Below are 14325 nucleotides of genomic sequence, written 5' to 3'. Positions count from 1 at the left end.
CATAATTAATGCCTGGAGTGCTGCATCAATAGAAAGAATTAAGCTTCTTAACCTGCGCGTGATAAATATGATCTCTGCATATGCACATTGATGCGCGAATATGAAGACTAGCAAGCACAAAGGAAGAGAAGTTACCGAAAGCCGAAACGGAAAGTTCATTACAGATGGCGAGAACGGAATATTAACAAGTACTTTTAGCGAAGGGCGTGGAGAAGAATAGAGACAACCTGAAAATGAAAAAGAAACGTAAAACCCGACAATGTAAATCGCAGATTATTCTATGTCAAATACTGAACAAGAACAACGAAATGGAGATGTCGAGCTTAGAGAGAACAAGATATAAAAGGAATGATAGAGAATTTCATATAGAGAGGGGGGGAGAAGAGGGAAATTGGAGGAGAAGTTCCAGAGACCATGGCATGGAAATTGGGAAAGAGCACACCTCATGGAAGAATATATATACTTACATAGGTGGTATATGTAGTAAGTATTAGTACTCATGGAGATTCAGAAACAGAGCAAGAAATAACGGAAAAAATGGCGGTTGAGTAGCCTTTTTAGTCCTCCACTTCAGTGAAATTTCAACTTTGGCCCCCAATAGTCTTCCTGCCGTGTCAGTTTGCTCCCCAAGCTTTCCGCTACTTAGCTCGATTCTCTTCATCATGCGGACAATGTCTCTGCATGTAAAGATATATCACGCGATATATGTCGAAAGACTCAAGCTAGAAGTCTTCTCTCTCTCTCTCTCTTTTTTTTTTGTAATGAGAATTTTATAACTCGAATGTGATTTTTTTATTGGATACACTGATGTGCGCGCGGTCGTCATTCATTCAACAATCATCGGTTTGTGATCTACTCTTCAATGCTTTTGATTGGTAATAGGGCATTTTTAGTTTTGACAACGGGAAAAGAATCGCCATACAATACTGATCCAACTGCATACGAGAGTTAAATTCATCATGGTGTCTATGCACGGACAATTCACACATCCTTGTACCATAGAATCATAGGGCAAAATATAATAGATAAACATAAGCTTCCATATATATATAATCCTTCATCTTAAAAAGTTATCAAACCTCTGATAGTATGACAGATTATCAATATGAAATCCGGAAAGTGTTGCAACCACCGTAAATCCATCAGTTTCAGGTAAAATATTTCAAGCTTGCACCACCTAGAAGAAAAACATGGAATCTCGGACATTCTTGTGCAGCTGGGGCAGTTCCGGCGCCGTAATCCCACCAGATGAAGTAACGCCACCGTGGCTGGAGGCTGAATTCGACATCTCTTTAAACTTCACAAATTGGCCCACCTGAGCTGCTGCGAGGTGTGCATAGCTGATTGGAGCCACTGCATACAGATACACAACACAATTAACTTCCCTATAACATCAACCGGCAAAATACGCGAGTTTTTTAGTTTAATTTGGAAATTTGGCAGATTTGCCTAGCTTGTACCAAAAAAGGAAAACACTTCACATTATTTAAACTCAGGCTAAAGTTTATAACCTCGAAGCTGAACTCAAGTTTTCAACTCATTGACTTCTGTTGTTATTCAAAATGGTTAAACAATTTTGTGAAAGAAAGTTGCATTACCAACAGATATAGCAGTAGTGCTCCTCTGGTACCTGCGAAAGCGATATGGCCATAAGAAATAAAACATTCATCAAAGCAAATACCATTTACTATTCAAAAGATAGAGACCAAGAAAAAGCTTACACATAGGACAGAGAATGTACAAGTTCTCGCAGATCATCAGCAGAATGATCCAAGTCATCATAAAAAACATGGTAATGAGTCGGTTGAGTCTTTCCCTACATCAACAGTGAAAAGAGCCTTATTGGTTTGGAAAGCGAGAGAAGACTCAAGGGTATTTTCTCTTCACTACGAACAAATCAGATGACAGAATTCTTCTTAAGAACTTACAATCATTCCAGCATGTGCACACAGGTAGAAGTCACTGAACTTGGGCTGGCAAACTCCGGAGTCAACAATAGTGGAACCAGATTAAAAGGTAACACAGCAGTATAATACACCATCATCTTTCCAACTAGTTCAGTTGGATTTATTACCTGGTCGAACATTATAAGGCGATGTTTTCTGGAAAAATTTTGTACGGTGATTCTTCTGAGCGACAATGAGTGTGAAAGTTGGATGCCAATCTTCATTAAGGAACTCCCAAGCCTGAAAAGTAACAGAATTAGAAGTGTCAATCACCAACATGTCAAAGAAGGGGAAAGATATTCTCGGTTAATGACAACAACCTTCTTGATTTGTTGTTCGAGTTCAATGTTCAGGACCTTACTAAACTGTAACTTGCTAACACCATCTCTACATGACGAGAAACAGCTTCCAACTATTAATCGAATTCAACACAAATATCTTGGTCCAAATAAAAAGCAGACTATGTTTCCTCTATTATCCCGATTTTCTGTTCTAAAGTAAATTACATTTAAATAAGGACACACCTGAATATAATGATGTGATCAGGCTTCTTTTGCTGAGAAGATTTATAGAACTCCCTCATAGCTTCCTGCAAGAATATGCCACAAATTATCTGAGAATAGCAACAGAAGGTTTTAAAGGAATAATGAACTTTCTGGAACCTGACAATCATGTATATAATATTTTCTTAAAGGGAAAAAAAAACCTGATTATTCCCTCATCATCTTTAGCAGAGACTGGCGTAAACAGAGAATCGATCATTTCAGACTTCGGTGCTTGAGTGTAAACTAAAGCTCTCTACTGAGACATGAAATATCCCCGGTTGGCAGAACCTACAACCTAAAAATGACCAGTTGCATGCAAGTTAACTAATTGCTGCAAAATATCGAAAACTACGACAATGCAAGAGAATGGAACTCTTACATGTATAGGTATATAAAAATATCATATTAAAGGAATTAAAAGAAGGGAAAGATGCATTACGTCAGCAATAAATGGGACATTGGATCGTCCAGGAGAACCATGGGAAACATCCATCCCAAATGTTATGGTGGCCAGTGACTTAGAGTCAGGTTACATTGATGGACGTTCCTCGACAGTCAAAACTGAATTTAGACCTCCCAGCTAAGAAGTAAAAGGGTGAGTTGAGGTACAGAAATGAGCAAATGCTGTGTATCAGTGGATTGGTTAATGACTATGAAGTAAGAATTATAGCTTTGCATTAATCTTGAGGAGGACATTGGTCATGTACTGATCATTTACTTTGTTCAGAGCGAGGCATTGAGTAAGGATACCAATAACAGAAAGAGCTTTCCTCTTCCATGGCCCTTCGAAATGATTTTCAGCGATGAGACTGGTACTAAGTCAAATAATCATCTTAACCAAACCTTAACATGGGCATGGCAATTCTAAATAAATAAATACAAACCATATATGTCGGAGTTCTTCCTTTCAGGAAGAATGCACAGTATAAACTCGGGAGCTTTTGATAACTTTGACTCCATGAGCTTAAACATCTCATCCACTCTCGTATGCGGTGGCTCGCATCTAAACTCTGGTTCTCTTCAAAGACATGAAGCGAAGGGCTCACTTGCTAAAACGACATGAGAAGGAAAGAATGAGTATGCAATAGAGTTCTTGATGATGAGACATACTGAAAGTTAAAATCCTCTTACAGGTCTTACCACTCCTTTCATGTTGCCACATTTCCTCAGGGTCTCACAGATGAAACGGGTGTCGCACCGAGCTGAGAAGTTTATGACAGCCCAATTCTCAATGGTAGAAGGTTTAACTAGTTTCTGAATTAAAAAAGGTACGAATAACTCATTGTTAGAGGATATTAAGAAATTTGCTCGATACTAACAACTGCAGAGTTGACATAATCAATCACCTTCTTGTTATAACTCCATTTACCATTTGGGGGCATAAATTCCTCTCTGTTTCCCGCCAGTAACTGCAAGAAATATGATGGAACAGATCTAATTAGAAGCAAGAAAGAAATTGTTGAAGGGACAATAAACATTATTTTCTTTAACCTTCGGAGGAGGCAAAAGGCGACCTTGAACCTCAGAGTTGATGGAATTACCAACAGAACAAAGGATCGGATCAGTGTTACTGTTGCTACTCCTAAGTGCCTGCCAAGTTAGCACAGAAGCCATGGAGGATAATTATATTTCATGCAAACAATTTACAGTTATATCACGATCGAGGGCAAGAAACCTCACATCACTCAAAACTGTCTTTCGTTCCTGAGGCTTCTGACGGGACTTCTCCACAAGTGAAGCTCTTTGTTGTCCTGACAATGCCCTTGTGCGCTGAAGAGACACCAATGTGCAGAGCTGCAATGACATGAGAGAATAATGTCAAGAATGATCTTTGCAGTCTTTAGTGCATATATACTTCATTGATCAAATAGATTCATTCCCCACCACAATGGGAATGTATGTGGGACATTTTGGTTTCCCGACATTGATGCATGGGAAATCAGCTAAGCGGTGCACTTGCGGTGATTAACAAAATAATCGTACACTGTCAATTCCACTTCACCATCTCCATTCCTTTGCTTCATCGAGAACCTACGAAGCAGGGGAAATCGTCAGTGACTATACTGCAAGAACATATAACTGAAACAACCTAGACCAGCACAAAAGAAGAAGGTTGCCTTGGAGTTAAATGAGAAAAAGCACACATTTGGTCTCTGCAGGACATTTCACTGAGGCCAGTGACTTTGCGCTCTTTGTTGGAGGGGCTGATCTTGATCCTAAGATTTTTCAGTGTCCTTTTCGCCTGGAAGAAAATGCAGGAGCACCCAAGTTTATCAAAATGGTCTTTCATAATCATGAATCCAGCAAAAAACCAAGAGTTTAGTACCTTGTTCCAGTCAATTTGTGCGGATCTCTGACATTTTGATTCGAGATGAGAAATTCCATCACTGGACCAGGCTGGACAATCATGGTAGTAGACACATCTGTGTGTATACACAGACTCTGAAAGTTATTCCTCTGCTATCAATAAAGCCATTACCTAACAGTGAGGAAAAAAAAAAATGTAGACATTCTACACAGACACTTACCAATGTTTAGGGACAAACCCCCTTGAGTGGCCCGGAAACTCGAGTGAAAGCCACGACATCCTAGGAAACCACCTCCTATGTCAATGAAGTTCCTTGGGTTATTATGGAAGAAAGATTGTCTCACCAGGAGACAGCCCCTGGATACGATGAACAACATGATGAAAACATTACCGGCATCTAAATATGCGTTGAAATATAAATTGATTCCTCGTCAAATTACCGCTTTGCTGCATTCTGTCTGGGTATGATGACCAGGACTCTAACAGCTTCTTGGAAGTGCGCGGACTGTCGACCATGCAATGCTGCCACAATAGACTGTGTAGGGATCTTGGCAGCAAAACTTAACCGTACCACGATTGTTTTGGACTGGTACTGGCGTTTAATTCTCTTCCAGTCCCCTCGTCGTGGGCTCCCACTACCTCCAGCACCAAGGAAAAAAAAGGCCGCTCAAATAATGTATCATGATACCGCATTAACTAATGAAGATTTAGATCTCAACACGGCCAATGGTTCTCACCTGATAGAAGAAATATCATCAAGCACTACGTTGAATTCGTACTTCTTCTGAACAAGGCGTTCTCACCATCGTATGCAAAGTCCTTCCCTTCCAGTGAGGGAGCATAAGTTTCCTGAACCTTGTCCATAACCTTTCTCCTGATGGCTTTCCCATCAATTGGATGCCCATCCTCAAGGTAAGACATTGCAACCTAGACAGCAGCAAGCAGACATGCACAATCCAAATCTCATTTCAGTGCCACAACAAGAGGGTGCTAAATCACAGTTGGACTGTATAAGGCAGTTCAGTATTAAGAGATACAGATTACGATATAAACAGTAACTGGCAATGCATTATGAAAGTTAATGGTAAGGACATACGCTGTAATGGTAGAAGAAACCATCAGTTTTGCTCATGCTGAATTTGAAATGGTTCGTCTGGAGGTTCAACTTCTGCCCTCTGGTCCCAAAATTGCGTGTTGCGATGAAAAGACGTTCAGTATTTGCAGGGATAACGGGTGGAGGTGGTGCAGTGTCCCTGAGCCACTGGCTTGGCTCGGATTCGGATCCATCTCCAATTGAATAGGTCGCTGCATTGAGGTGCCAAATGAGTAAAGAGTGAGATAAATCAAAAGGGCCAATGATAAACATGTGAACTACTACAATGGCAAACTTGCTTGTTCACCTTTCTTTTCCGAGCAAAACTTGCTCTGTAAAACCATACATAATGACCAAAAACCAGAAAAACGAAACCTTGCAAGGAAGAGAGAATTATAAATGAACAATGAAACGATTTTTCATCGCATAGAGCAACATATATATGTTCTTGGCTTGGCTACAAACAGATCAAAGTTGTGCATGGAGCAATGAACAAAAGGTACAGAATCCCGTGTCGAATAGACTCGAAAACATTTTCATGACCACCACATCCCGCAATGTAAAAGCATCATCCTTCCATCTAATGGTTTCTCCAAAAAGCCAAAGAACAAGATCTTCCTCTTCACGCATGGAAGAGAAGACCTGTACGGATGTATGAGATGCCGCCAAGATTGGACTCGAAGAACTACACAACTGGTCACGAAAAGCGTAGAACAGGGTATAATACAGTCGCTAGAACAGAACAAGAGTGTGAGAGTATGCTTGAAGACGGTAAAGAAGGGTCTTTTTCTGAATCTCCGTGACATACCAGAGTGAAGAAAGCCACTAAACCGGAAGGAGAAGACCGCTGCCGAGCGTACAGAGCAACATGTATACAAGTCTCAACTAATTCAATTCAAATAAAGCCGACCCACAAATATTTAAATCTTTCCAAATGTTTAAGAGCTCACATGAAGAAGAACATGTATCGAATTGCTGAACTAAACCGCATTGATAAAACTTATAATAGACATTATTCTCGCAATTCCGGAAGATCGAATATCAAATGTTATTTTCTCTCTTAACGAGTACACTTTCCGAACTTGAACTTGTGTTCTCCTACTTACGGATATCGAAACTATTTATCACTTATCTAATACTTTATTGATTAACATGATAGCTAAAAGGATTTGACCTAATAGTTAAGGAGGAGTTCATGTATTTATCAGACTCACGGAATTAGTCGGGCGAAATTCGAACACGTCAAGTTAAAAAAAAAAAAAGAAATCGATTGACATGACGTATATGTGATTCCATGAAAGACGACTCTTGCGTAAATTGACCAAAAAAGATTGGCATGAATGATTAACATGACACATAATGAAACATCATAATGCTATTTTACAAGTTTCCGTAGAGCAATATTATCATTATCAACATATAGATGTATTTATATGAATCAGTCTGGTATAAAAGAATTTATAAAAATATCACATATATTTTTGGCTTAAAATACAAAATAATAAATTACTGATAGTGAAGAATTAAAGTGATTTAATGGAGCTAATAATGGATTAGCATGAATGAGCCAATCAATCAATATCAACAGTCTACGGTAAAGAATAGAGTGGCAGTACGGACAGAAGCCGCTGAGTTCTCCCGGCCAAGAGAAGGCGGTCCCAATGCACGTTATGGTTTCTTCTTTTTGCCCTTTAATTTTTTCCTCATATTTATTGGTATTTATTGTTTGCAATTTTTCTCATATGTTTACAACTCGAAGCTTATCAAGCTCATAGGCGGGAACTGCCTAATAGTGGCATATTCGCAACTTTTTAATGTTGGAGACGCCAAAGAATCCGAAGCATGACATTTAAGATTCAAAATTAAAAAGAACCGTTTGGTATCATTCGTTACAAGTTCTATATATTTGATATTCTTTCTTTGATAGATACTATATATTTGACATTCGATATAGGAAACGGTGCTTCTCTTCGTACATCATCCTCGAGGATTGCATATATATATAAAACTTCAGGTTAGTAATTTGACTGGTGGCGTATGAACAAAAGACCAGAAAAGAAAATGCGGAAAAAGAATTTTGAATTTTGAATATAAAATAAAACAAAAGGTTTCGAAATGGCATGCATGCATACATTCATTTTGGGGACTGAGGCTGGGAAGCTCAGTTGAGTAGCCAGCCAGCCCATTTGCGCACCACCATATCCATATTGATATAAAGGGCCTCAGACAGAGACTCACCCGTGATGAATATATTGGCTTTTATTCCTATAATAATATAAATCGTTCAACGTATATACAGTTAAGAAACCACACCCCACCCCCACCCAGACTGCTGATAAAAAAAGTTCCGCCCGTCAAAAAAATAGATACACACCGGGCACTCAAACGCTACTCCCAACAAATTTACAAGGCCAGAATCAGACTCACCATCCCAGCCGAGGGATCAAAAAGACACTCTACGTAAAACTACTCCTATGTAGAGATCATCACGCAAAGCAAAGGTCAAACTAAGATTACTTGGGGGAGTCGGTAATGATTTTGACTTTATGCTCACCAGAGGGGTGACCCAGAAGTCATCTTGGAAAGGGAGAGAGAGAGAGATAGAGAGAGCGTCCGAAAAGAGTTCACAATTGCAGAGGCGGCTGCTCCCCCTTGACACCAAACTTCTTTGCGATAATGGGGCGAACATCTTCAGCATCTGCTAGGCTTTCCAAGAAGGGGAGCAGTGACATGAGGGCACGGTCTGAAGGATCATCGAACCAGCTCGGAATTGGAATCCCGTTATTCACTTGCAACTGGAAGACCTGCATATCACAAACAAGCACATTACACTACCAGGTTAAGCACAAAAGGGGCATTCTCTTTCCCTAATAAAACTGGGTCTTGTTTCTGCTATCCCATCCCGTACGAGCTAGACGTCTGAGTCGGTCTTAATTCGTGGCCAAATCAACAAATGCCAGATAGAAGCAAAATATTCGGTAGGAGTTGGGAGAAATCACCTGGGGGCAGTTGTCAACTATGGCACATTTCGCGAGGTCGACTCCTAGAATTGTCAGATCCTTGGTGTAGTTACCGTTGATGATTATGCAGGAATCACGATATACGCGTCGAGAAAAAAACTTCCTCTCAGGATCCAACATATCCAGCAGCTGACCAGCATAAACACTCTCGCTAGCTGTAAATATGACTATTTCAAACATCTCCGATACCCTTTCCAAGAAATTCTTCAGGAATGGCCTTTTCCTTACATAAACTGTGTGCTCTACCATGTTGAAGAACACTTTGAACGTGAAATCGGCATCTTCGCAAGGTTCTATGGTAGAGTGGATGAGAGTTTCTGTCCACAAAAAATACTGAGCATTAGTTTTAGAAAAATACACAATAAAATGCAATAAGATCCCCCCCAAACCATATGCAATCACATAAGAAGGTTCCAACTACGAGTTTTCTTGTGGAAGCTTGGTTTCATTGCATTGCCAAGAGATATCTCACAAATAAAGTGCATACTGATCTCAGACTGACGTGGAGGTGTATACTGTGTACATAAACGCTAAAGTACACTTTGCAGATTTCATTTCACGACAATAAGAAAAAGACCCCATCTCGTAAACTGGCAGCTCAAGTATCATGATGAAATCATGCTCCTACATACACTAGTGAGAATTCATGAAACGGGAACGAATCGCAGAACAGATTCATAACTGGAGAAACAGAGAATGTTGTCGTCATCTCTTACCATCTAGATCAAGAACCAAGGTGACACGCTTCTGCTTGCATGTTTCTTTTGGCAACAATGCTGGCAGTGAACTGGTTTCAAGGTCGGAGAGGTCCAAAAAGTTTCTGATAAACAAGTGTGCATCAAAAGATTCTGTTTCATCTGACTCGAGAGACCCTGAACTGAGCCCTGCTTGATTAGAGGGTTTTGCCTGATGGGTGACTAGATGGAACCATGAATTGTCCGAATTGGTCAAAAGCTCTCCGCCAGAACCTCTGTCTTGAAAAGCAGGTGTATTTACTTGCTCGTCAATAGAGGACAGTAGAATACAGCTCTCAGTCACATCCAATATCAAATCAGGTTCAGCGCATTCAAATTCCTGGAAGAAGCTAATTCTTATAATATCATCCAATCCAGTAGCCTCATCACTTGGTAGAGCAGTAATAGCCATGTCAGAGATGCTTTGACCGAACTCATGTGAGGACCGAGTAGAAGAATCGTAGCTCTGGCCATCACAGTTATCTGTCGGCACTTGTGCCTCAGAAGGGACTTCCGGACGCCCTAGAGAAAAAGTTTAGTTTAATACAGGTCTATCTAAAATTTAGCTACTAAGATGAAAGGGGAAAGGTAAGGGGGAGGGGGAGAAAAAAAAAAAAGAGCTTGTGATGACAGCAAAGAAACTAGTAAGACGGATATGAGACAATATGCTTCAGTACCTGTACTGCTGGAAGCATCAGATTTGCAGGTTGCACCAAGAGACTCTGAAGAAGATGTCTCCAAATGCATGGGAAGTGAAGATTCCTGGAAGAACAAGAGAAAGAATGAAAGAAAAAAAATTAGAAATTTCCAGAGAGATCACTCACCAACGCACACATCATAATCAGCTCCTACACCGGGAAAAATACTTCTAGACTACAAGGTCGATATACGGAAGAGGTTAATTTAAAAAGTGGCAGATATTTAATTTTGATTACAAAAAGAAGCACTAAGAATTAACTATGGTCAACTCTGTTTAACACTTAGAACATAAAACCATGATAGCGAGCCAGAATTGCTCCCCTTACTTTTCATTATAGATGGACGATTATCGACCTGTTTTATCCATTCAGCTACTAAACACACAATTTTTTAAACAACATAAATAGGAAAAATGAAACAACTGCGGAAAAGAAAGCTCATGCAACAAGAAAGCAGAATACTTTTAAGATACTCCTATACTATATATGCATAGATTCTTTTTCTTCAATGGAGCATAAAAATTAGACTCTTTAAGAACATGTTTTACCATCATTTTGGTTGAGGTCAGATCTCTATCCAGCAATAACCGTTCTTGAAAGGCAAGGTCATCCCTGCCAGTACATGTTTCAAAAGAAGGTTCATCAAGGGCACTTTCCTTTGCCACCTCTTCAACTTCACAACATCCTGCTATAAAATCAATATTCAAGCATAAGAACTCCAATATCTAAAGCACCAAAAACTGATTACAATTGAAACTCTGACGAAAATTGTGCAAGAGTGCTTATATGCAGTGGGCCAGCAGTGCACTGAATCAAGCATATGCAAATACAAAAGAACCCACCACTTTGACAGGCTTTGGACGTCTCCAAAATGGTTTCGTGAGATTCTGAAGCCACAGAGTGCTTCCTTTTGCATATCTTGCTGGATTCTCGACATACACTCAGAAGAGTCCCTTCATTACCACAACTTGGTACTGGTTTAGTCTTCATTTTTAAAGCGGGCATTTGTACTGAACCGTGGAAAAGAACCTTACCAAAATACAGATCAAAATACAATGAGATAACTGCACTAGATTGGGAGACAAATTATGAAGGATTGAACTTTTAAACCAGAAACCAGTCACGAATTGGAAAGAAATTGTTCATCAGATTCATCAACTCCAGCAAGGAACAGTAATTCGATAACAGTTAATACCTGCTGACGCTTAGACAGAGAAAAAGGGGGGGATTTAAAAAAAAAAACAAAAACAAAAAAACTTCTACAAGAACAGCAAAGATCACCACGCTTAATATCATTTGTTGATCAAGGGTGATTACTAATTCTGCCAGCACTTCAATTAACGTCTTAAAGAGTAACTTTCAAAAACCCTTATGAATTGACATGTAATATTAAGCATTCTGAACCTCTCCCGTTATCCGTTGTTTCTGAAACATAAAAAGCAACTTTCTTTTCCCAAAGAAATGTAAGACAAATCAAAGAGGGCAGCTAGATCCAGCGAATTTAGCTAACCCCTGATCAATTTATCTGAAGGAACACTAGCAGAAATCCCAAACCCAAGCAAAATCAACATACGGGGAAAAGATTTTTGACAAGAGAAGAGTCGAAAACCAGTGCGCGGTTCAAGTTAAAGAACTACAGGAGCATATCCCCAGAAGTCAGATCAACGGAAACTAACTCCAGGACTAGAGAGCAACAAGCAACCACCGGCTACAGACCAGAGACAAAGTCTCGAACAATTCACCTCAAGTCAACGGTGCCTAGAAAGCGAAGATCGGACTCGCAATCGCAAAATTCAAAGGAGCAGGCATTCAATTGAATTCACAATCACAAACCTGAGTGTGAAGCTGAGACCAGCTAGCACTTCGTCTTCTCTCTCCTTCTCTCTCTGCGTCTATCTGTGTCTGTCCCTCTCTCGCCCTCTCTTTCTCTCTCTCTCTCTCAAATAGCAGACCTTGCCTGCCTCTTCGCGATAGCTGGAGACAGGAGAGGATCGAGAGAGAAACGGGAAGACGAAGACGGAGAAGAGAAGATGGTTGAAGTCTTATAATATATTTTTATATTTATATACACAAATACAGTGAAGAAAAAGAAGACGAAGACGACAATCATTTGAATCGGTACACACACGCCCACACATATACATACATGAGGAAGGATGGAAAAAATAAAATAAATAATAATAATCAGGGGCAGTGTTTGATCTTCCGATTGGGAGATCCCATGCCCAAGGATGGAGATGAATGGATGGATGGGATCATCATGTCAATGGACGGTCAGGATGTGATCTTTGGTGTAGGGCTGCTGAACCGCTAGAATCCTGACGCGTGTACTGTTGACGGCTCCAAGGAAGCGCGTGCCAGTGCGTGGCTATGATTGGGGTGCGGTGGGCTTAGACTTGGCGGTAAAATAGACCCGGGGAAAAGAAAGAAAGAAAGAAAGAAAGAAAGGCGGCAATGCAAACAAAACACCTCCGAAAATTTGACCCCCTAGCATGGCCCACAGCTTGTGATTGGTATGGCCCAAATGAGGCCCAACTCTGTTTTATTTTCTGTTTGGTTATATGGCTTGCTGGGCTTTTTCGATCATTGGTCCACTAGGCCCAACTTCCCCCCCATCTAAACGAACTTCTTCCCCATTGGGCATCGAATTGGGTCTAATTAAATCTAAACAGCTTCTTCGCCTTGTAGTTGTTGATCAACTGGTAATAAGTAGTCAGTTGAGACTTGAGAGAGTCCATATTGTGATGACAATGAATTGGACTATGAACTGTATGGAGGGAAGGGTCTAACCTTCAAAAAGCTCGATGAGACCTCTCGGTCGGTTATTGGACGGCATTCTCTAATATGATTCGATGGACAAACTTAAGCCTGCCCGAGTACGTAGCAATAGAGTAGACTTCCATCTAATCCAGTTGACCATGCCTCCTAACCTCGAAACAAAATCGTCCCAATCATTACCAATACTATTATTCTACATTTGATATTATAAACATCCAAATAAATTATTATATGCTATTCGATATTATTCTACCTTTCTGATATTATTGTACATTCGATATAAACTCGTCCAAATAAATTACCAAGACTATTATGCTATTCTTACGTAAACTGGATACTAATCAAATCGAATAATATCAAGTTGTGGAATAAATAGGCTTTCGACAGGGCGATCGAACTTGATATAATGCATTGCGTTGGTAACCGAAATGCAAAAGCTTGACGTGAACTATATGGAGTCGGTGATTCCATAACCGGCTTGCGCGATCTATCCCCTTATTGGAAAAGGGTCAAATGGTTCGATAAATTTACGAACTAACTGACAAACATCCACGTATCGTGTTGGAGATACAATACCGAGGCATTAAATTGGCAATGAGATAATATTCATATGAATGAATTTAATTGGCAATCAACAACCGGAATTAATTACGCTAACTTACCATCCATTAGCAGTAGCACACGATCATATATGTCTAGTCCAATCGCCTAAAATGGGAACTAATATTGTGCTTGGGGGGTATTTTTTGTGTGTGTGTGTGTATATATATATATATATATAATTAATACATGATACGATCGACTTTTGTTATATGGGAATAAAGGTGAATAATCAGAATAAGAGGGACCACTTCATTATCCCCATTACAAAATCCCAAAAAGATGAACCGACGGGGACATGACCAATAACACCTTCCAATAAAAAAGGAGACCCCTTTTAATTATTATTATTATTATTATTAGGTTTATTGTGTTTATGTCAATAATAGAAGTACCAAATAACAATCAATCGATTTATTATTATAATAATGATGACTATAATTAGAAAAGAAATAAAGAAGAAACTTTCTTGATGTTTCCCCAACGGCATGTCATTTGGATAGAATAAAGAACGAAATGAAGAAACCCAACCCCCGCACCCCATCATTACCAATAATTATATTATTGGAGATTGTAAAGAGGTTAATATCAAAAACAACGACC

At 39.7% G+C, this 14325-nt stretch overlaps 1 protein-coding gene and 1 pseudogene across 2 annotated transcripts; both read right to left on the bottom strand.

The window, feature by feature from the left end:
* Positions 1-1022: 1022 nt before the first annotated feature.
* LOC116187237 lies at positions 1023-6688 on the bottom strand (annotated as a pseudogene).
* A 1558-nt stretch (positions 6689-8246) lies between these two features.
* On the bottom strand, positions 8247-12452 carry LOC116188513. 2 transcript variants are annotated; one of them, XM_031517925.1, is made up of 7 exons: positions 12178-12452; positions 11187-11373; positions 10893-11032; positions 10324-10408; positions 9629-10168; positions 8892-9229; positions 8247-8696 (listed from the first exon to the last, which is right to left on the bottom strand). In XM_031517925.1, the coding sequence occupies exons 2-7, from the start codon at positions 11347-11349 to the stop codon at positions 8517-8519; spliced, it is 1446 nt and encodes a 481-aa protein (XP_031373785.1). In that variant the 5' UTR covers positions 11350-11373; positions 12178-12452; the 3' UTR covers positions 8247-8516. The 2 variants fall into 2 exon arrangements, with proteins under 2 accessions (XP_031373785.1, XP_031373786.1); XM_031517926.1 differs by having other exon boundaries at positions 10893-11029.
* Between the last annotated feature and the right edge of the window lie 1873 nt (positions 12453-14325).

This window comes from Punica granatum, chromosome 8 (genome assembly GCF_007655135.1).
Source record: "Punica granatum isolate Tunisia-2019 chromosome 8, ASM765513v2, whole genome shotgun sequence".
Lineage (NCBI taxonomy): Eukaryota > Viridiplantae > Streptophyta > Magnoliopsida > Myrtales > Lythraceae > Punica > Punica granatum.
This window is presented reverse-complemented; position numbering and strand designations above follow the sequence as displayed.